This window comes from Anomalospiza imberbis, chromosome 4 (genome assembly GCF_031753505.1).
Source record: "Anomalospiza imberbis isolate Cuckoo-Finch-1a 21T00152 chromosome 4, ASM3175350v1, whole genome shotgun sequence".
In the NCBI taxonomy this organism is placed as follows: domain Eukaryota; kingdom Metazoa; phylum Chordata; class Aves; order Passeriformes; family Viduidae; genus Anomalospiza; species Anomalospiza imberbis.
In genome coordinates this window covers 27,195,189-27,219,527 of record NC_089684.1, presented here as the reverse complement: position 1 = coordinate 27,219,527, position 24,339 = coordinate 27,195,189, and the positions used below count along the sequence as shown (strand labels likewise).

Sequence of the window (24,339 nt, the reverse complement as noted above, 5' to 3'; positions counted from 1 at the left end):
TCATCTAGGCAGCACATGGAGGACAGAAAATTCAGCCCAGCATTTTTGAGAGCTCTGTTACTGAAAGAAGGGGCAGGGATTTATAGTGTGACTGTCTTCCAGTATAAACCCTACAGAAATGTCAGGTTGAATTTTTTATGTCTTCACATCACCTTTGCCCTTCAAGGCAGGGGAGGATGTAGAAAAAGGAGAAATCTGATTCAGCAGTTATAATTCTAAAGAAAGAAAACAAATTGTTTGTCTTGAAACACAATTTGCAATTTTATCAAGCCTGAATAACATTGTTCTGCTGCTCAGTATTATCTTGTTATTTATGACATCCCACTTTATTTATACAAAATTTGGTTTAGAAAAGGCAGTATTTGTTGAAGGCACTCATTACAAGTGACTTCTCTGAATGTCAAATACTCTGAATGATGAGTCATCACAAACAGTACTGCACAAGGAATCGGTGATAAATAGGAAAAGAGGATTTATAAATAAATTACTTTTTATTGCAGGTCAAAAATAAAAATGGACAGTACCTACATTTTGAAATGGTATGGGGGGGAGGGGGAGGAGTGATTATAGCTATTCAAAAAACTATCAGTGGTCCCAGGATGGTGATGAAAGGATGTATCACTTCATAACATGGATGACGAAAAATGGGATTTTGTGGGCCCAGGTCCCTTTTATCCTCCCTTTATGTGTGCAAGACTGAGTAAATGCTGGCTAAATGAAGGGCTGAGTATGCTGAACACATGTCTTTAGCTTGGAAGAAATGGGAGTCTTCATTACACCAACATACAGAAAAGAGACATGTATGTGACATAATATTTTCTACCAAAACCTTTCAGGGGCTGCCCACTGTTATGTTATGAAATGAATGAAGCCTGTTAATCATTTCAGCCAAGCTGCCACCACTGCCAGCTAAACATCAGACCTGCAGATCTGCCGGGCCTTCCCTGGCCACATTTTAGCCTGTATTTCTTCCTTTGGCCGCTTGGGACAGAGCATTTGTAGATATTTGGTGACTCTTGAAGTTGAAAACAGAAAATAAAGCAGCTTATAGAATTGATTTAAATGTCTAAATCAATAGCCAGCTATTATCTGACTAATCATTAGCTCACTAATCTCTACTTAGTGACACACAGGTATTTTTAGAGAGAGGTTTACCTCTTACTGTTGCTGCAATAATTTAAAATTTGACTTGGATTTGCAAGGAGTTGAAATTGTTTATGGCCAACTACATCACAGAGGTGTTTTAATTTCAGCAAAGATAAGAAATAGGTTTTTTCCAGATCCCAGCATCCTTCGATAATATAAAATTATGTAAGAATTAATACATCTTGTGAGTTTGCAGGCTCTAAATAATAGCAACGAAAGAAGGTCCCTGAGCAGGCAAGGATCATGTAGATTCATTCCTGCGGGGGAAGAAGCGTGTTCATACATGGCCTAAACTCGGGCTTGCATCCCCATCTTGTGGCAGAAGGGTGCAAGGAACAAAAGGAAAATCACACCCTGGCCGAGGGTAACCTGCTGTTTCACAGTCAACCAAGCAGCAGGGAATGCATAGGGAATGTCCTCGGCTCGGTAATTGTTGCCACGCCGTTTCTAATCCACACCTCATCAATACCCCTGCCTCATCAATAAAAGAGACTCAAAGAAAATCCTCTCCTGGTACAAAATACACAAAAAAACCCCACCCCAAAACCAACAATCACACAAACAAACAAACAAAAAACCAAACCAACAAAAACCCCAAAACAAACAAACAAACAAAACAAAAAACCCCAAAACTCCAAACCAACTAACAGACCCCAAAAAAACCCCACCCCAAACCAACACCACCCCACACTCCAAAATACTTGTTTCCAAAATCTCAGCCCAGCTGTGTTCCAAAGACATTCACTTTGTATAGAAAGTGTTTCCATCCCAGCACTGTGCCAGCCAGAAATGTGCTTGCCATACTTTAGGAACAGCATCCTCTACTCAATCCTGTTTTAGCAGAGGTAACCTGAACTTAATTCCACTAATTTCATGGACTGCTGGTAAGTTTTGCGTCAGGTCTATAAGTAAAAACCAAGGGAAAAAAAGCCCCAAGAACCCATCAACAATAACAAGAAGCCAACAAGAGATGAGAAGATCAGAGTGACAGAAATTGTAACAAACTTACAGCAGAATAATAAGACTTCACTAGAAACCCTGTGAGAATAATGACGAGCTTTACAAGCAGATAAGAAATGTTTATTCCCTTTTTTCTCTCCCCATCTTAGCCCCTACTTCAGCTTGTGAGTCCACCTTACCAATTAAACTGTTAAAGAACACTAGCTGTAAAAGAAGACAGAACACCATTTTTACCCTATCCCACAGTGAGCTATACTATCCTAAAAATTATGTATGGTGAAACCTGCACACATTTTTAAAACCAGGTAGAGCCAGGCAGCAGCTGGCAGGACTGCAGCATGCTTAAAGGTATGTAGGATTTCTGTGGGAAAAGATGAGTGTGGCAGCCTGTGCTGCTGTTCAGACCCACATCTCGGAATATTAATGGGATGGCTACACTTTTCAAAAACCCTCAAAATTTTCAGTCTCTGTTTCCTGGCCTAGAAAATCAACATCATCTGGCTCTGGCTACACCTCTATGCCTAGTGCACTCCAGGAGCCCTGATTTAGATGGATTGAGACCCCACTAGAATCTGGCTGTGTATGGGCAATGTTGTGTGAGCTCAGCGAACAGATGGTAATGAGGCAGCCTTAGCCAGAAGTGAAGATTTAGGCTTAAATCCACTGTAAAGAGAAACTGAGCTCTTGAATCTGGACTTGACTTTGTGAAAATGTTGCAACACAGCCCCCTGTGTTTGGGATGCTGCTGTTTGTTGAGTTCCAGTCACTCCAGGCAACTGTCAGAAAGCAGGGAAGAATTTCCAGTGTTCCCCAGGGAAATAAATGAGGTAAGAGTATTAAAAACAGGAGGACAATAATTTTTTTTTCCTGTCATATTTTGGTAAAGGAAATCTCTTCAATATTACACATCAGAAAAGCTTCATCTTTCAGTGACCAGCTACACATGACAGCCCAGGTTTTCTTTTTTATTTTTTTCTTTTTTTTTCTGAAATATCATTTTTTATGTTTATGAGCTTAATCTTGCAGCCTGTTTCAGGAAGAGCTGGCAGCTGTGTCCCCACTGCTGCCTGCCCAGGGCATGGCTGGCAGCAAAAGCAACACAAGGCAGTTGGGGCCAGCTGCTCTGAGCAGTCAAGATACTTTGCTCTTCAGTAACTCTCTTTCTCAGTGCCTCTCTGCACTACAGATGTAATAGCACTTTTTGCAATGAGGGAAATATATCCAAAAAACATACACCTTTGCCATGATTGTTGCAAGTTAACTTGGTGGCCTCAAAGATGAAGTACCAGCTGTCAAATTACAGTCAGAGCCATTCACCCCCTTTAAAGTGTAACTGGTAGGAAGAAGTACCTTGTGCATGTTTCCCAACTCAAGATGTTGTGAAGTCCTACCCACAGTGGACTGTAGCTATGAGCATTCTTTTGTCAGAAAACCTTGTTTTTATTTGCTTTGAACATTGCAGAAGTGCAATATGAGTAGAAGTTTCCTCTGAAGAGCCAAGACAGAGGTAACTGAAATCATGTCCATTATTGCAGGGTAAAATGCAGCAAGATCAATAAGAGACAAATGCAAGCTGGGACTAAATAAAACTTCTCTACATTTAGTATTTTGTTGCCTTGACAATACAAGTCTGTGTAAATAACAAAAAAAAATAAAAAAAAAAAATCTCTGAGTACCAGACTGGATGGAGCCACATCTGATGCTGGGAAAGGATCCTGCCCATTAATTTGTATGAGCAGAGAAAACTACATGACAGGATTTGGGCATGGGAGATAAACCACTCAAGAGGGAATTTGCTCCATGGTGGAAACATAAAACACTTGCAAATCTGACCCTGATTTAGGAATTTCTGCTCCATGAGGAGTTTGTCATTCCCCACAAGGAGGGCAAAAGTCATCCTGCACGGTAAAGCTCTGAGGCCATATTGTGGCCACCCAGCTGCTTGCAGAGGATAAGAAAGAATATCTTGTGTCAGCTGTTATTGCCCTACAAGTTGGTTTTAATTATATTTTTAATTTATCAGGCCTTTATCGAGTGTGTAAAATAATAATTTTGACAGTGAATGGCATTTTACAAGTTGATTTACTGCAAAAATTAGCATCCCAGTTGAAGCCAGCTCAAATGGCCTTCAGAGAGCAACCTGTAACAAAACCATTAATTACGTGTTCTGGTTGGAAACTATGCATCCTGGAGCCAAGAAAAATTCAGTCACTACACATTTTGTGAATCTTATTTTTTCTAGGTTTTACGGGGCTACTTCACTGCCTGGAAGGCTTGTGCCAAGGAGACATCTAGAGCTCAGCAGAGTCTCAGTGGAAAAAAAAAAAAAAAAAAAAGAGAGTTTTCATCAGAAGAATGTTTTTTTCAGTAACATGTTAGCATACACCATTTTGGATGAAAATCTATTATTTCAAGTCTGAAATTGCTCCACCACAGCTCGTGAACATTCCAGCCAGATGATCCCTGCTGCTATTCTTTTCTTTTGCTCAAACTCCAGGATCTGTTTTGGCTGCATTATGTTAGTGAACCCTGATGAAAATCCTAGGACCTGTGACGTGGTGTTTCCAGCTGAATTAAAGAATTGATTCAGAAAATTGATTCAAAAAAAGTTGTGCTGTTTGAGGTATGGCCATAAGGTCACTGTGGTTGGTCCTGCTTCATGGAAGGTTAATCTGGATGAAGTCAAGTGCAGAAAAGAACCAGTAGGATCAAACAGAGAGGAGAAAATTCAGTTTGATATGGGAAAATGAAGACTGGAAACAAATATTGTTTACTGCTACAGTATAATAAACTCCAGAGAGAGGAGAGAGTTGTTATTTATGGAACAACATTAGCAAAGAGTGAAACTGGCCTATGTGGCTTGTGAATTACTTTAGGGTGGAAATAAAAAAATATTCAAAACCTGGCCAGGTTCTGGAGTAGCCTTTTGTATGGAGGAATAAAGGTCAGAAACCTAATTAGGCTAAAGGTGGATTATATTATGGGAATGTTGCTGCCTGCAGTGGGAAGCAGTTCTGGAGACCCCATAGATTTTTTTCCCATCTGTGGTTCAAGGGGAGGCCTGATAGGGAAGACACATGATGTGGCAAATTTGGGTCAAACTGTTTTACAGGAACTGCATTTCCAAATGGAATTTTTTTTTGAGTTTGGGACTTTCCCTTTTCCAGCAAAAGAAGACTTACTCATGGGAAGCGGACACACTCCACAAACATGCTCATCTGGTCAAGAAGATGTTTCCCACTGACAAATCATTCATCTGGAAATTTTCAAGTAGCCCCTGCACTAACATCTGCTTGGATTTAAACCCCTTGGGCAATAGCCTCCTCTCCTTGTTTCTTCAGGGTCAAACACCCTTGGCAAGACAGATAAAAAATGACCAGGCAAGGGAAGTAGAGTCCATCCAGCTTCTGCCATCTCCCCTTTCCATGGGCTGTCTGCGAGAGGAGAGGGCAGGGAGTGACCCTGATGCATTCAGCAGCTGGGTTGGAGCAGGGAATGCTGCAAAGATGTAAATCATACAATGAGCCTGACCATAGAAAACTCAGACATGACTTTCCAATGCACAAGCTCTTACTGAAATAAAGCTGGATGAAAGGGTAAAATAATAAATAACAATGAGCCATTGATTTTGGTAAACCAGCCAAGGGTAGTGTTTGGTGAAATAAGAAGGCATCTCAGGAACCCAGACCATACTGAAAATCATGTAATTATTTGAAAAAATAATTATACTCCAAGAGGAGAAAAAGCAGGACTTAAAAGCTTGTTTTTTTTCAATTATTCCATTACAAAAGATTTCTATTTAAGAAGAACTCAAGTGTTATCCACTGCAGCTGAACTCTTCTGTCCTACCTGCCTGTTCTCTCATCCTGTGAGTCACAGAACTCTGTATATCTTACATATGTGGAATAACAAATTTTCTTCCTGGAGAAGATGAATCCTTTGTCAGGTCTTCCACATTTTTGCCACCAACAAGTCTTTTGGGAAATGCTGTTCAACAAGTTTGAGTTAGCAGAGAATTCAGCTCAGCTCTTTCACAAAGCTTTTTAAGAGCTTGATTGTCAGCCAGATGTCCAGGGGGTGCTCGGCCACATTCATTTAATGATCTCACACTGCCCAGAGCTCAGGAGTTCTGAGTACAGTGCATAATTTTGGTTTGTACCCCAGCTCCTTTGCAATGTCAGCTAGCCAAAAAAAAAAAAAATAGACACACACAGAGTGTTCTTCCTGCTGCAGAAAGAAAGGATTCTCCATGCCTGGGAGTTTCTGTGGAGAAGCAGTGGAAACAGCAGCTCTCCTCCAGTGTCCTTGCTTGCCACGGCACGGCCAAACAAAAAAGAACATGCACAGATCTCACTCAGACATGACTGATTGCTCCGATTTACCCTTGTGGGTTTTGTTGCGTTTTAGTTTTTTTGTTTATTTGGGTTTTGTTTTATGGTTTTGGGTTTTTTTCCCACAGCCCTCTTTTTCTGCTGTTGCTGCCAAGTGACCAACTGATTTAGTGTTTTTGCTGGCTCAGAGGCTGTAAGGTCATTTTTACTGTATCGCTCCCACACAGTGCCTAATGATTTGGAGTCACAGCACCCTTGCCTATAAAAGGGAACATAAAGCAGTGGGAATCACTGCCACTTGCTGGGCTTGTCCTGAATGGAAAGAGGATAGTCTCCATTAACAGATAATTATGTTTCACAGCCCATAGTGGTATTAAAGGTCATACAAGCACCAGACAAGGTCAATGAAAACAGCATAGTTTGGAGTAAATTAAACAGTTATAAAAGCCCAGTTTGCTTGAGCAATTGTATTGACCATGACAGGAGTGGAGCGCAATCCCCATTTCCCAGTGAGGGTATAGGTGCATCGTGCAGTGCCTTTCTGGCAAGGCCTCCATAAGCTTCTTTTGCAATTTTTGTTCTCAGAAGTATGAATTCAAGTACCCTGTAGATGCATATAGCACAGCAGTTCTGGCACTGGGAATGCTAAATCAACAGTGAAAAGCCAACACAGCCTACAGAGTACCTAACAGCGCAAGGTCACAGCGTTGATGTGCACCCCTGTGTGAGGATTTCACTGTGCACTCATTCTCTTGGGATCTGTCTTCATGAATCCCCTTAGAGTAGGGTCAGAATTCAGAAGAGGAGAAAGCAGCAACAAGGTGATTTTCATGGCCCTGCCCTGCTGTGAGTACTTGCTCATAATTGTTTTCATTACAGAGCACAGCGCATGATGGCACATCTCATCCATCCAGCCTCATGGGTTTGCCCAGTCCATACTCTATTCTCTCCCTACCCGAACAACTTCTTCCTTTCTCACTGTTCAAAGTGATGTGCAAAAAAAGGTCACTTTCCACTATCAGCACAGCGGTCTTAGAGAAAATTTACAGGTCACTGCCAGTAGGCTGAAGACATTTTCACCTGTCGGGAGCACAAAGTAGAGGTTTGGAGTTTGCCTTGGAGCAACTAAGCTGATCTTTGCTGTCAATTGCTTTTTACAGAGGTTGGCAGTGGACAGAAACAAGCATTCATCAGGAATTGAAAGCAAACCTTCTCCTGAGGAGAGCAGCACCAGGGCTCTTCCTGCCTGCTCAGGGCCACAGGGAGGAAAGCCCCTTTATCAAGCCACCCTGATTCATGGGCAGCCAAATAAATCACACAAAGGCTAACAAGTGCCAGGATAATTCCAATGAAATGCATTTGTGTTTAGGGACCTCACAAGACAACAGCAGAGGGACTGGAGAAAGGTATTGAGCTGAAAAATAGGCTGTGTATGCTGGTGGGGAGGAAAGGGAGGTACACTATGTGGAAGCAGGGGAAGTGAGGTCTTGCCAAGCCCAGGAGATACTCAATGACAAAATTTCCTCTTGTTGCCTACAGCGAACATCCAAGTACTTCACAAGCACTTGACAGGGGTTTAGACATGTTGAATCATAGGTTAACCAGTTAATTGATGAGTACAAATAGGATCCCTAACTTTCCCAAGGACTAAGGTGCTTGTTCACACCATCACTGCTGCCCCATCAGACTGTTGCTGCAGTTAAGCCAATAAAAACACTTCAGTTTTTCAGTCAGCTTCATAATTCATATTCAGACATAGTCCTGAGTGTCTTGTAAGCACTGGAATTTTCTTCTCCTGTTTCATGGTAGATATAAAGCTGTCTAATCTTGAAATCCAGACAGAACTGATACATTCTTCAACTACTTGATGATTTTGCTTGGATTTTTCTTTTTTACTTTTCTGTTTAGCAGATCTTCAAACTGCTGTGACTTACTGACTTTCTTGTGGTATAAATTTATACAACACCCCTAAATTCTGCAGCAAAAGAAGACTGTTTAATCTGCATCACTCAGAACTGAGGAGGAGCTTGAAAGAGGGCTGTCTGTATAGCTTTAACTTGACCCCAAATGCAGATGCATCATTATATAGTCCTTAACGACACAATTACTCAGTATTTTTCTTCAGAGAACCCCTTGGCAATTTACCACATGAGGAGTGTTTTCATCTTTGCTGTTGAGTGTCTCACCCTGAGCCTTGTGCTGGGCAATCAGGCTGGCATATTTCCTGGAGAAGATTCAGTCAGAGGAGCAAAAGGGACCAGCCCCTCTGTCCACCCCACCCGGCCCTTGCCCTAACCACAATCACAGCTGAATCCAGTAATTTGTTTCTGCCAGAGTCTAGGAAGCCTGAGAGACATTAGGTTCCTATAATTGTTGGCCGAGGAAGGGAAAGAGGTAATTTTCATGTCCTCCTGCAGGGTTAATACGCCTATAGGCTCATACCAGTATCTCCCCCTTAAAATCCATGTCCATACCCCAGGTGTCCTTGGCTCTGCAGTACTGGAAACAACTGCTTTTTTCCTGGTACTCATTCCCATGTTGATGCTAGCCACTTATAATTATTCTGTTTCCTTGCCTATGATTTTTTTTTTAATCTTTCAGTTCCCTGGGGCAGAGCAGGGGCTCTGTGAATGCTGGAGAGCATCTAGCAGCAGCGTGAGAAATTGAATTCCTTGTAAAAAAAAAAAAAAAAATTTGATTTCTAAGTGAGACATCCTGTCCTGGAACAACGGAAAAAAAAAAAAAAAAGCCAAACAGAGGAACAAGTTAAGTTTGTTCTTCTTAGCAAGAGGGTAAAGCTGGAGTGCATAATAAGGTGGTTCCTTTCCAAAACCAGGGGTGCGGCTGGACCATCCAGGGTCCTTCACAACACTCTCTTTGGGATAAAACTCCCTTTGTGTGGACTAGAAAAGGGATTATGACTGCAGAGCCAAGACGTCCAAAGTCTCATGGTATCCTGGGAGGGGAAAAGAAATTAAAGATTGCATAATGTGCAAATTGCCATTAATCTGACCTGTGCAAAGGACAGGGATCTTGTCATCCCCCAAAGTTCAGGCAGCTGTTGAGACTGTGCATTGTTACAGTCTCCTATTTAAACATGTAAATTGCACTGTTAATAAAATGCACAAGGGCTAGTATCAGTTCATGATTATACTCTGGGTTAGCTGATGAAGAGATTAAGTGCTCAAAGAGATCTATGTCTCCTTGTCTGGCTTAGTATCCAGGAGTATCCGCTGCTTGTACCTTGGGGATGGGAGAAAGGGAATGTTGTGAAGGTTTTGCAGAGAGGCAGACACTGTGGGTTGGCAGGGAAGATGAGAAAGTGAAACTGGCCCCCAAACTGATTTAAGGTCTAACAAAGGTAGGTGGAAAGGACTCGGCAAAGGGCTGGAAGGAAGGCTATTTGTTACCAAATCAGATGGGATGTTTTGGTGACACACATCTGAAAAGAGGGCTTTGAAACAGATCTGCAGAGCACTGATGAGAGACTGGCCATGCAGACTCAGCAGACTGCCTGCCTTGAGGACACAGGTGGATGCAGTGCCTCTCTGGCATCACTGCTGCCAGGAAATGAGGAGAAAAACCTCTTGAGGTGCTCTTTTCTCATTTTATTAGTTACCTCTGCTATTATAATGCCGATCTTGTGTCCTGCTATCCCGAAGGCAGTAGATGGTGCTATTGATAGCACTGTTAATGCCTATGTTAATCAAGTGAAAGTATCCCTAGATGGACAATGCTAAATGCTTGCGTTTTCCTCATATTCATCACCTCAAGGAACCTCAGGGCACGTGCCAAAATTTAAAACTTGCATTTTTTTGTCAGATCGTGTTCAACCTCAGTGCAGCCACTCTTATGTGAGCCCACAGGCCCTGCTCCACAGAGAAGACAGAAGATAGCACACTGATGGTAAGTGGCAAAGAGCCTTGCTACTCCAAGTCCCACTGAGCCTTGAAAGATAATTTCAGGAAGAAGGATGCAAACAAGCAAGGCTGGAATCTGGCAGGGCTAATATAAATCAAACTAATCTGTCAGTTTCACAAGAGAGCCCATTACAACTTGAGGTCAGGTTGCCATCTCCATTATCTCTTGGGAAGAGCTGTTCTCAAAAGCCAGCACTGATTATTACCCTGTTGACACATGGTAGCTACTCTGCTGCTTCTCAGAGTGGGGACTTGTGATCTTGGTCCCATTACAATAATGGACTGTTATCAGTCTCAAAGTAGCAGCTTAAGCAAAAGCCATGGTTCCCAGTGGGAGAAAGATGGTGCAAAGATACAGGTCTTGCCGGAAACAATTTACAAACACAGCCGCTCCACCCTGAGAAATTAAATTTCACCAGCAGTATCACAAAGCTGACAACACTGATTTCTGACTCCAGATCAGTCGTTTTTCCAGGAACAAACTAAACTCTTTTTGCATCCTGTACAAAATTGTCATTACAATCACAATCCATGCATCCTAACAGAGATGCTAACAAAGGAACAGGCCAAGATACACAGCAAAGTGTCCCCAAGTATGCTGAACGAGCCAACTCAGCAAGACACTCAGCAGAGTGCTTTGTGTTACCAGACTTTGTGGAAAACATCTGACGCCTCATAAAACCAAGAGTCAAATTTCTGTTTTCTGAAATTTTCAGTGCTCATAGGAAAGACAGCTCCTTGTCTGTGAAGAAGAGGTGCTCAGAGCCAAGAGGAGTTTTAAGTTTTTCTGCATATCTTAAGTCTTCTGTGTTTTGAAATCAATGTTTCAGGGCTGTATACAGCCCATTTCCAAATGCATCCAAACACACATCCAGCTCTGCAAAACACGTGCCAACCATGAGAACATCAGTCTGGTCCAGCTCCTGCTCCACTTTAAAACTCCAGTATTTTCTATAATTTTTATTTGTCAGCAGCAATTCTTTATATTGATCTTTTGAATGTGTACAATTTTTTGCTCTGTAGATGTTTCAGAGAAGTTTTATATAGCAGCAGATTGTGTTTGAAGCTTTCCACATTGATGGAAATTAAAGGTCAATTTCCCAAAGCTTTTAAACACTTGCTTAACTTTGGGCATATGAGCAGTGCTATTCAACAAAGGGATATTCATGTGTTTTGCACAACAGCTGGATGACAAATTTGCTCAAGTGACATTCATGAGATTACATGTTTTCTTAAAAAAATAAACCTACAAGAGGAATATTGCTTGGCAACATGTTTTAGGAAGGGAAAGGGGACATGGTGACAAAGAACACATAACCCTGAGGAACAGAGTGTGTTTTGTCTCACTCTTTACAGGTTAGACCACCCTTAAATAACCCACGACCCTGAGACTCAAAAAGCTGGGGGTAGGCAAGTGTTTGTAAAGCAGCTGTACAGCAAAGGACGTGGGGATCCTGGTGGACACCAAACTGACCATAAGTTATCATCATGCCCTTGCAACAAGGAAGCCCACCAAATTCAAGAGAAATTACAAGGAACATTGCCAGCAGGATGTGATCCTTCCTCTAGCACTGGTGAGACACATATGGAGTGCTGAGTCCAGCCCTGGGCTCCCCATACAAGGAACATAGAGATTTACTGGAGTGAAACCAGGGAATGGGCCAGAAGATGATGAAGGAAATGGACCGTCTGTCATACAAGGAGAAACTGCGAGCTAGGACTGTACAACCTCAAAAAGAGACAGCTGAGGGAGGAGCTCATCAATGTGTAAAAATATCTGATGGGGGGGGGAAGAGATAGAGAAGATGAAGCCCAACTCTACTCAGTGCTATCCAGTGACTGAACAAAAGGCAATGGGCACAAATGGAAGTGCATAAAATCCCATTCAACTATAAAATGAGACATATCTTTTTTCCCCCTTCCTGTGAGAGTGGTCAAATGCTGGCACAGGTGCCCCAGAGAGGTTGTGACCTCTCCGTCATTGCTGTTACTCAAAACCCAACTAGACATGGCCTTGAGAAACCTGCTCTAACTGCTCTGAGCTTAGGGGTTGTTTTCAACAGATAGTCCAGCAGCAGCTGCCACAGATCCCATGCTAAATTCAGATTTACATTAAGGTTTTTCATCTTACTTTTCCTGGTGAATAAAATAAAACTTTTAAAATATAGCAGTGTAGCTGCCTTATTCAGCTTAACCATGATATAATGGTCATTAAATATACTCAAGGTGAAGGACTAACAACCAATTATCCTACAAGTTTGTGCAGAGCTAACCTTTTAGTCTTTACTCGGTCTTTTCCAATGTGCTTACTTGTGTGTGGTACTGTGCTTACATTAGAATCTAAATAGACAGTATTGGTTCAGGTCTAAAATGTCTGAATGAAAGATACAACCTAGCACAATGGAGTTACATCTGTTTTCTCTTTTTAACTTCTGCGTGCAAGGTTACAGGAACAGTAAAAACACCGGCTTTCCTGCAAAAGTCCTTTCTGTTGCCAACTAAGTTGTTGCACTAAGTAAGGCCTGCTCCATAGTTTCCTCTTCTGTCGCAAAAGCAGCAAATGCATTTTAAACTTGCAGCATATGTCAGTGAAACTCCTGGAGCACTTATGGTTCCTCTAGTGCAGGCTGAGTCATATTAGCACCAAGACGCTGGGAAGCCTGAAACACTCTTAGAAATATTGACTCTGTTGGTGAATCAAAGACTGAGTTATCCAGGTCTGACTAATTGTCAGTCTTCTGCAGACAGAGGAGATTGGCTGACCTCCCTTACCATCCAGGGGAAGTGTTTAAATGATCAACTAACCCAGAATTGCAGGAAAGAAAAAAAGGAAGTTTGCTGTGGAAAATAACCGAGTATTAGTATTAGTAGACAGACTTTAATGACTACCATCAAACTCATTTCAGTCATATTCCAGTCATGCCAGTTCAGTTCAGACCTTAATTCTAACATCTTCCTTGTTTTGTGGTGGGCTTGGAAGTATTAGGTTTACAGTTGGACTCTATGATCTTAAGGGTCTTTTTCAACCTGAATGACTCCATGATCTATAGGATAGTAATAAGTGCACACATATGCTATTATTGTCAGTGCTAAAGTTTGCAGCAGCAAAAGCATCAAACTAGTATCTGGGCAAGCCCTGCATTAGCAACAAATTACTTCAATCAGTATTTACTTCTCCAAGAATCAAACCCAGGACCATCTACAGACCAAGGGAAAACAAGAAATGTTGGTAATGTGTACAGAAAAGCCAGTCACTAGGGAACCATATGAACAGCTTCATTTTCCCATTAGGAGCTAACACAGGAGTCGTCCACCACTACTTGTTGCAGAGTTGCTCATGATTTTGCTACAGCCACAGAAACCAGATGCTCCAAACAGCAGCTCTCATTTCTACCCTATGGAGATGACCATTCTACAAGGAGGAGACTTCATCTTGTACCAGCCACACTGGTTTCTTCCAACATTGGTTTGGAACCTCAAGCAGTGTTGAGATCAAGTCAGTAAAACTGATTTTCTCAGGACTTGGAGCTTACAGGTCAAAATCTGAGTTGCTGTTTTAAGCTATCTTTCACTTTAGAAAATATTTATTGTTGTGAACACTGGCATCATTTTCCACTTAGTTCAAAAGAGAGGTGAAAATTCAGAAAAATTTCTGCCGGGTTTAGTTTGCCCTTTTTTTTTCCATTCTGCATTCCCAGCGATAGAAATGAACCAGAACAAAGGGAAGGGCCAGGCTGAGCCACACTCTTGCAATTGGCACACAAACACGCTCATTAACCAAATGCGTTGTAGCCTGACTCTGCTGACAATAAAGAGCAGAAGCTGAATCACAGCTGAACAGGGCTAGACAGAGTTTGATGTAGGAGACATTTGTGGAGTCAGTCCAGTAACATAAAACCTGTTTTCTAACTCTGCATATCAGGAGTTAACAGTCTGAGAGGAGCAACCTGACAGGTACTATAATGAGAACACTGCTGAGGTTCACAATAGGAAACCAACAAAACTTCATATCAGTACAAAAATATCGTCAGTGGGGTTTTTTACTCCTTGTTGATTTGTCTTAGAAAGTTTTTACCTAATTTTCTGTTGTAAAATGCAGGCGAACCCAATGGGAAGAATGATGATGTCTGACTCCAGTTCAGAAGGCTGAATGATTTCTTTATTATAACTATGCTATAATACATTAATATACTATATGAAGGAGGATACTAAAAACGACATGCTACTTTCTCTAACTACCATATCTAACTCCCCACAACTCATGACCCTGTTCTTCAGAGTCCAGACACAGGTGGATCCAATTGGCCACCAGACTCAAACAATCCTCACCAGAATCCAATCAAGCAATCACCCCAGGTAAACAATTCTCCAAGCACATTCCACATGAGAAAAACAAGGAGAAGAAATAGAAATTGTTTTCTATTTCTTTCTCTCTGTGTATTTCTATGAAAAATCCTGAGAGAGGAAGAAATGTGCTTGCCACAATTTTCAGCTGGTCATTTCTCTAGAAAGAAGGGTAGGACTGAAGTTTCTGACATTGAATGAAGGACAATTTAGAGAAGCATTACAAAGGCCACATGTCACCCTTTCAGAGAATAAAAATAATGTTTTGACAGTATTTGAAGTATTCAAAAGGGCTTTGATGTTACATATACATTATTTTATCACATCCTAATTACAAGTTTCTGAATCACTTATCTAGTTGCAAAAAAATCCTAGAGGAATAAAAGTCAAAAAACAGAGATAAATAATTTATATGTGTTGTCATGAAGATGATGGCATTTTTGGTGATGTTTCAAATATTTCAGATAGGCAGTACTGACACAAATTTACTCAATGGAAAACAAAATAGGAATAGCTCATTTTATATACCCATTGGACACACTTTCCACTGAACCATGAAGTTAATCTCTTCTTACCAATGCTGATTTATTACCACTTTTGCCTACGAGAGCATATGTATAAAACATTAAATCACAGTAATATTTGCCCTTTCAACAGCCAAACCAAGGGCCAAAATACCAGGTTTGGATGACACTGACCTCCCACAGCTGCTCCCAGGTATTGATATTATGTGGACAAAAAGAGAATGAGTGGGGAGTGAGCAGAACCTCTATAACCTTGGAGAGCTTTTGTATCAATCACTTCACAATTTTCAATGCCAAATGTTTAAAAATCAGTTATGAAGGTGTTTATACTCCCAGCCCACAGCAGCCAGTGTCTCTGTGGCAGAGTAGGTAGGAAGAAGCTCAGCATAAAAGCATTTGGAATGTGCATGTAAAAAGTGATAGTATTTCATGAAGGTAAAACATTGCCTCAAAATGCTACTGGAACAGCACAGCTCGTTTTTCCAGGACTGGAGGGAATATTTGAAGCACCTCCAGATTGTGCCTGTAGAAAATGTTAGCGGTTCTTGATACCTTGTTTGTGTAACTCATTTACCCATGGCTAGAAAGAGGAGTCCTTAAACACCTGCTAGTTGTTCAACATTTTCCTGGACTGACTGGTTTGGTAGCATTTGCATTCTGCAGTCAAATAATAACTTCTTCCACTAAAAAACCCACCAACTTCTGTCTACTTGACTTCTGTCTACCTGATTTGTGTAAGAGATTCTATTGTTAACACATATGGTCCAGTTCAAATAGAAGTAACAGAACTTCTAAGTCCTGCAAACCTTGGCATTGGAGCTAAATGTGCCTTAAAATCCTTCTTGGACCAGACTTGAAAACCTGTGGAAAGATTTAGGAAAATCATGTTGATGGTAAAGCAACCTAAGCCATCAGGAAGGAGTAAAGAGTCTGATAATGAGAGAAGGTCTGAGCTCTATTTATATTATTTAACTCTATTGAGTTAAAATCATAAGAGACTTTTAATTTTGCTCTGGGTTCCTCTATCACAGTAAAACATTTTGTCTGGTTCCAAAGGAACTTCAGATACAACAGTGGACAGGCAGTGCTGATAGATAGCTCCTGTGCTATCTATTACAGGACATCTGTCACACACATACCTGGACTGTTTCTCACTGCTGTTTCTTTAAAGATGATCGACATGTTCTCATTCAGAAAGGCTGTCTATTTATATAATCCCCTTAACACACCTTCCTTCACTGCTCTGTAGAAGCTTTATCAAAACAGAAAGGAGGACAGTGTAATCTGAAAGATGCTTTGAAATGAAATGATTGAAATTATGAATTCAGGCATGTCTGCTGGGGAAGGCACAGGGAGCACATAGGTAATCCAATCCATGAGTATTGCTCCCAGTTAGCTTAGCCATGCAGTTTTTAGCTGGGGACACACATGCACTTTGCCAGAAACAATGCACTCAAAGTAGCATCTATATACCTAATGGTTTATAAACATGGTCCAAGAAATTAACACTAAGAAAGAAAATCTTCTGGGGGCCTGCTGCTGCTGTCCAGGAGATTGCAGTGAAGGAGGAGGATGGAGTGAACAGCAGATAGCCTTCCTGAGTCAACACCGTCCCAGCAGAAAGAGGTGATGCGTGCTTGACACATCTAAAGACAAGAGCATCACAACATGCCCAGTCACCAGAATAACCCCTTATTTGTCAGTCAGGGGTGTTGCCCCACTCTGAGCTTCATGCTGGATGTGGAGGTGTCTGAGGGGTCCTCAGGGACCACAGTGATGGCTTTTTGCTCTCAGACCTAGATGTTGTTCAGGCTAGCCTGCTGCTAGAGGAATGCATTACCCAGATGATGTGGTGCTGCCCACCAGCTCAGCCTGCAAACACAGCAGGACAACTGAAGACTGTCCCTGCAGGATGCCACTTACAAGGTATCCTGCTTTTTACCTGGGCCTCAAAGTTGGCATAAAATTTGTTCTGATGGGGTTTTTTCTGCAGGGAATTTAGAGGGAAAGACAACATGCTCCTCAGGAAAAAAAAAATCTTCTGAAATCAATATATAAATATAAATACTGAGCAAAAGGTTTGGGTCTCCCCTCTTGTATCCATTTCTGACCTTTCAAGGCCCTACCTACCAGAAAGAATAACATTACAAATTAATCTACATGCAGTTGTCTGAGACCTCAGTTTCAGCATTGTGAAATGCTGCCTGGTGAAAATGATGGGCTTGCTGTTTGTGAAAAATGCATACTTTATGATTGGCTTTTTGCAAATATTAAAATGAATATTATATGTGTAATGTTAGAAAGTTATGCTGTATTAATTCTCTTAAGTAGTGTGTTAAATAGAGTTTTAGGTTATAACATAATGTTAAAATAGAAACTATGTGTGTGGGGTTTTTTTAAATGAATGAGATACTTGCTTCGAGGTAACAGTCCCAGAATACCTATATCTTCCAGAGAAGAGGAATTTATGGTTCTCTTATCAGAAGAAACTAATTTCTTCAGGCCTTGCTCAGACTCAAAGACGCCGTGGGGATTAAAAGAAATAGTTGACATATAGCAGACAGAGGTTCTTGTTTTAAATAGAATGTATGCATAACCATGAAGTACATATGAATATGCAACACTGTATGGTTTTTAAGGGTTTTTGCTTTGTTCACAAAACATGCTTTTCATGACTTAGTGTCCGAGAGCATCTGGACGTCTGTAATTCTTTGCTTTTTATTGTCTTGTAGTTGTTCTAATTCTAAATTTTTATTATTCTAATTGTATTACTATTTTTATAACCATTTTATTATTATTAAACTGTTAAAAACCAAGTGATTGGCATTTTTCACATGTTACTTATGCCCTCCTTAAAATCACTATTTTCATAGTACAGTTTCACTGCAAGACATTTATTCTTTATAAAGATTTGGCAAATACGGACAAAACTAGGTATTAAAGCACTGGAATAACTGCATTAATTCCCTGCAGGGAATAGTGCAGAGGAGACTCTCATAGCTTATGCTTTAAATCCAACACCAAAAAGACTGGCTCAGCTTGTCCTTAAAAAAAAATAATAAAAAAGTTAATCCAGAATGACTTGCCAGGATTCCCTGGACTTCCTTTTGCTCTTCTCCTATATCCCTGAATCTGGATACACCTGATGAGGTAAAGATATGCTATTAAAGCCTTAAACTAGCATATGTTCACTCATCTAGTTATTTCTACATTTAACATAAGGTGCAGTTAACAGTAAATTTAAGGAGAATTTAAGATACTGTTTAGAGCTAAGGCAGCAGTGCACTTTTTCCTTGTCATTGAAACAAACTGCAAAAAATGGACACTGATGATCAAGTAATGCCACTGCAAAGTGGCAGTATATTTCAGCCATGAAATACTCTTCTACATATCATCACGAATGACAGCCTGTAACAAGCTGAAGATCTGCAGTAAAAGACAAGAAGCTTTAGAAATCAGTAGAGAGAAACTAGGAGATACTGAAAGAGCTGCCAAAGAAATGCTTGACCATGAAACAAGGATGACTTCTCCTGATGAGGGGCTCTCTTGCTTCCACATGCACAGTTCTCTAATTGCTTAAACATCCAGACCCTGAGCACTCATCCCCTCAGGGCTTAGCGCTGCCAATAGAGCCCATTACTCTCTGTACCTCAAGTCGGGTGTAAAAAATACCCAGGAGACAAAACTGGAGCTTTAGCATCTCTCGATCATGTTGCATTCACAGAGACAAAAGATCCACTGATGTAAACTGAATTTTGCCCCATTCCTCCACCTGTTTCAAGTGACTATACAGGCAATGCCAGCTCTGCCTCCACAACTGGGCTGTTTCTTATCAGTCCAGATGCCTCAAGCTGTTATTAGCTATTATGCTATTAATCATCATTATCTCTCAGACACATCTTCAGAAAGAAGCTTGAATTTGCAGATGCTCTCTGCCTCCCAAACCATCTCTGCATGAACAGACCCATGAAATCTGGAATGTCAAATGCCCATTACAATAGACTTTCACTACAATTAACCCCCTGATGACACACATGGTGAAGGGAATGAGCTGCCCTCAAAGCACTGCTGGAGAAGTAATGTGCTCACCTAGAGCCATGGACTGCCAGCTGAAAAATTAACCCAATATACATGCGTGGGAATGGGATGGAAAGGTCATTTGATGATGATTAGCAACACCCCAAGCCTTCTGTTCAGTGTTATTAGCAGCCCCATACATAGTAGCTATGAGGAGTTTCCTGTGCCTTCCTGGTAGACACCACATTGCTGGACTGGGTTTCCACGGAGAAGTGCATGTGTTAACCAGGCACAAAACTGCCATCAGGGCTGCGTGTAAGAGTGCAGCCTTTCCCAAAGCAGAGGGGAAGCAACAGGACCCCATGGCAGCAGTGTTTCTGGGCTCTGCATGTGCTGAGGAAGGCAACCCCTAGAGACTCCAGGAACCAGAGGGAGCTAAGGGGAGCTCTGTCTCTGCCAGCTGGGGTTATGAAAGTTATATCCAGATGTGGAAACAGCTACAGCAAACAAGAAACTCCCCCAGTCACTCCTGAATATAAACACTATGACAAGCAAATGACTAACTAAATCAAGGGCACTTCAGTAGAGAGTGGCATTAACAGCTCTGTCAGCTTCTCATGAGTGACTCTATGTTCAGGTAACAGCAAGAAGGTCATTCAGGAGGAAAGAGCCCCTTTACACCAGGCACTGTACAGCCTGGGGTGGTTTCCCTTCACCTCTCCAAATCTGCAGTTGTAGGAAGACTGTAACAAAACAGAACAGTGAGACAAAACAACGTGGGGTGAAAAAATAGTCAATAAATTCAGCTCTTTTAACTCTGAACACAGAATTTCTGTCAAAGGCTCAGTTAAATTCAGCCTCAAGATGTAACAGTGTTGTATGTCTAACCTCTCCCAAAAAGGATGAAGCTCACTTTATCCACAGGACAGCTGTCAAGATTCAGACCTTAGGTGTATGGAGTTATTCAGATTCAACTTTAATTCATCAGCAGCTCTAAAGGACTGATGGCATTGTTGAAGTCAATAGCACTATGTTCATTAATTCCAACTGATAATCTGGCCCTTAGGGTTTGATTCAGACACAAATCTTTAATCAATTAAATGCCAACATGAGAAGCTGCAGATGCATTTGTAGACAGCCCATTGATTAGAACAGGAAGAAAGAGGTGATTTTTCCTCATATGTTTAACAGCTATGCTTTTCTATTGTTTTCAAATCCAACTCATTCAGTCCTAATATGACTCTTCAGAGGAAGCTACACAAACCAGAGTCCCTGCCCTTTAACATAAAAGGACAATGCAGTGCAGCTGAGGAGTATGATGTGAATGACTATTCTCAATGCACTGCAGTCTCATTACATTCCAGGGCAGTCGTCCGAGTCGATTGCAATGTCCAGAGCGCTGGCAATTGCAGTCCAGGGCCTGGCTGAACTAAAAGCCAAATAGGATGCTGAACAATAGGTAAATGCAGATTCCCTCTGCCTTTCAGAGGGGAATTAAAGATCTTAATTTTGTTTCCTGGTAAGAATCTCCCTGCAGAGGAATGCTGCTGTGCTCTGGTACCCAAGGTTCTCCTGGAGTGCCCACAGTCCAGGAATTTCTTTAGTCTTATCAACTTTTAAGGTTAAGGAGCAGAACTAGAGATAAGACTGGCAGAGGGAATTCTAACTGAAAAGGTAAAGTAGAGGTAGAATTAGGCCAAAAGGAAATAGATTCTCTATAACCCCCACATGTGATCTGAGGAAGAGTACCACATTAACATCACATCACACCTGGCCTGGACAAGAGGGAGCTATGATTTCTCAGGTAAGGCAAAAATCCCAGGCAGAGCTGGCTGCTGGCCAGCTGCCAGGCTGTGTCCACCTTGCAAAGGGACAGCTTGGCCCAAAGGCCAACATAGAGGCAACAGGACATTTGCTTCCGCAGGTTTCCCCCAACCTTGCCGTCTGTCAAGAAAAGCTCTGTCTGCCTTCTTTCCTAGTGATGCAGGCAGGAATGTAAGCTGACATTGAAGAGTAACCAAAGCATGAACTGCTCGAGGGCAGCCTGTGCTGTGCCTCATTCACCCTTCTGCAGAGAGCACACTGTGCAGTGTCCCCACACAGCATCAGAGATGGAGAGGTGCCACTGGGTGATGCTACTGCACGTTTGTATAGAAGATGCTTGGGCAAACTGAAAGACAAGCATTGATTTACACATTCTTCCAAGGAAGCATCATTATTTAATGCATTTAATCAGCAGAGGTTCCCCATTCATTCATTCATTCATTTTGTCTACTTAGCAAAGGGATGCCAAGACTGTCAGCCTCCACTTACTGGAGATCAGCCTGGCGGCCTTTGCTCCCTGTTGAGCCCTGTGGGAGGTGAGCAAGCTCAGCTTCTGCAAGGAATTGTTTTCTGTAAGATTGTGTCCTTTGAGACATGGAAAACCCCAGTGGCAAGAAGGTCTTCTGTAGGTTTAATCACCAGAAAGTACTGTCCTAGTCATTTGAACAGATTGTTTGCCTAATATATGCCAGAAAAACATGTAAACTAATTTCTGTTAGTTTACATAAACCCAGCTGACTGAGTTGGAACTTAGTGTGAAACACTCCCAAGTGATTTAGTTGAAGAATATTCCTGGACTCTGCCACTGACACTATTTGATATCTGACAGCCAGCATTGTGTCATACATTGCACCTTGTCCAGGCCATGAGATGAAGAACAGCTGGTGGTTTTAAAAAACCCAAACCTGAGCACTTCCCACATTGAAGGAAATAGGGTTTTAGTGCTTGGGCTCAGTACAGAAGCTATAAAATGTCCTACAGTGTGACTGCAGCATTTTCTGGCTCCCCCGCTTTCATCACATCTAAGAGAATAATGTTCTCTTAAAATAGAGAAACAAATGCCTGCACCCTCTGTTACAAGGGACATGGAATCAAAGACTTTCTCTAAACATGGCAGGTAATTTGAAGATTAAGAAGCCTCTCTCTCTCTCAGACATTAAGGGTAAGGCTTGGAAGACCCATGCTGGGGTCATAAATCGTGCATAAATCATGAGCTTACACAGTAGTCCCCAAGATTCCCTGATGTCCAATGGCTTTGGAATAGCCTGCAATAAAAGTGGCATCTAAGCAAGTGAGAGTTAAAATTGCCTCCACAATTGACAGGTTGGCTACTTTGAGGGGAATTCATACAAGGTGACACAGTCCTAAAACTAACCCCTCCACTGCTGGTTCAGCAGGAAGAGAGAGCACTGCTCACTGCAATGAGACATGTGAGAACTAAACCTTGGGCCAACACAGTTGCCCTCTTTACTACAAATTGTAGTGCAATGTAAGAGTCCTGCCAAGATCAGCTGTTTCCTCTAGATTTTTGTCAAGCTTTGACAGCTCATTAAAAGTTAGGAGGGGAAAAGGGTTTGATTTGCTTCACTTAGAAGCAAAGCTTAGAGGCTTACCCTTTTGCAGAAACAATGAAGAAAAAATGACCTTCACTCTTCCCAGCTTTTCTATGCTGCACCATAGCTAAAAGCAGGGGAGGACCCAATTCTTTGCACAATTATTGCCAAAAGTCTTTTAGAGGTTTAAAATTGATTCTCCAGTCAGATACTAATTTGCACTGCAAGAAAAGATTTAGAGCTACCTGCAAGTCGAAGGCATGCAGCCACATCGATTAAGCTGAAAGCACCATTTCAGGCAATCTTTGCAGCTTGGAGAGTTAAACCTCACATTTCCCCCCATCCAGATAGATTCCCCCCACAGACTCTTACAAGGGCAGATCCACTCACTGCAGGCCCTGCATGCCAAAGGCACAGTGTCAGAAAGAGTTAAATATCCATGTGACACCATAGCTGGTCCTGCCGCTGCCAGGAACTGTCATGGTGTTTGTGTGCAGTGTGTTAGTGTGACATTAAAATCGATGTGTGCTCTGTATACCTGCAGGCAGTGCTCAGTCCCTGGTAAACAAGGCAGGCAGGGCTAGGATGAGAGCTACAAGACAGAGGACTCAGTAACTCTGCTCTATTTAAAAGATATCTCATTTAGAATACATGGCAATTCCATATAACTTGGCAAGAATGTACAAAATACCAGAGCGCCTTTTTGTTCTTCTCTTAGAGCTTTGATGATAAAAAAAGTGCTGACAAACAATCTACCAGGGATTTCTTGCTTCTTTTTATAGCTATGTCTCATGGTAAGAAAAAGAGAGGGCAACAATAAAACTTCTGGGGGAAAGCCTGGCCTTACAGAGTTTTGTGTGCCTCTCTGGTAAGTCCACACACTTGAGCCACTTTGCATTCCCTAGGCTGCCCTGGCTGGTGGGGCACAGACAAAACTGCTGGAGCCTTAGCTCTTTTTCTTTCTTTTCTTTGGACCTAACTCTACTTGTTCTTACTTTTGGCTTGCAAAGCAAGAACTGTACATCCAGCCAAGCATCTCAAACCACCTCATTCCTGTGCTGGGAATCAAAACCTCTCCCCAGAGCTGCACCTTTTAATTGCTATGCATTAATAACACCATACACTCCATGTAGCACAGTATCCCCACATCTGGGTCCCTCCTCTCAACTCAGACTCTCCATCCTCTCCTCTTGACAAAGTTTTACAACCCTTTGGACCAACCTTGAATAAAGGCATCACATAAGCAAGAACTCCATGTTGCACCTTACCTGCAGCATAGACAGTCTTGTCTGGAAGTCTCTCCTGAGAGGGATCTTTAGCCCAGCGTTATACCTAAGTGTCTGCTACAGCTCACTGTATCTTCATCAAATGCATTTAAGCTCCTGGCTCCTATCTCCTGCTGCTCACCAAGCTCAAGTAATGAAGAGCACTTGTGCCCCTGCTATCTCCCCACCTGTCAGAGCCTCTACTACCTCCTGAGCTTAATGCACATCACCAATCCATCTGGTGTTTGCAAAGGTGAGGAAAGATGAGAGCCTCCTTTCTCACTGTCCTTGCAAAGTCCAACCTGCTAAGGCCACTGGTGAGAAACCAATCTTACAGGAAAGCTGCTCAGAGGTTTTTCACCAAAATGGATGTTTTTCTTTTAATGAGCTATAGCTCATTTTCATGCACATTGCAGCATGTTGGAAAACATGTCAATCACTTGATTTTTGAAAAG

General features: G+C 41.8%; 1 protein-coding gene across 1 annotated transcript in view; it reads right to left on the bottom strand.

The window, feature by feature from the left end:
- FAM13A (family with sequence similarity 13 member A) overlaps window positions 1–24,019 on the bottom strand; it is a 143,043-nt gene extending 119,024 nt beyond the window's left edge. Inside the window, exon 1 of the mRNA XM_068187603.1 lies at window positions 23,888–24,019. Within this exon, the coding sequence (XP_068043704.1) occupies window positions 23,888–23,896 (9 nt within the window). The 5' untranslated portion in view covers window positions 23,897–24,019. The remainder of the gene's footprint in view (window positions 1–23,887) is intronic.
- Window positions 24,020–24,339: the final 320 nt, after the last annotated feature.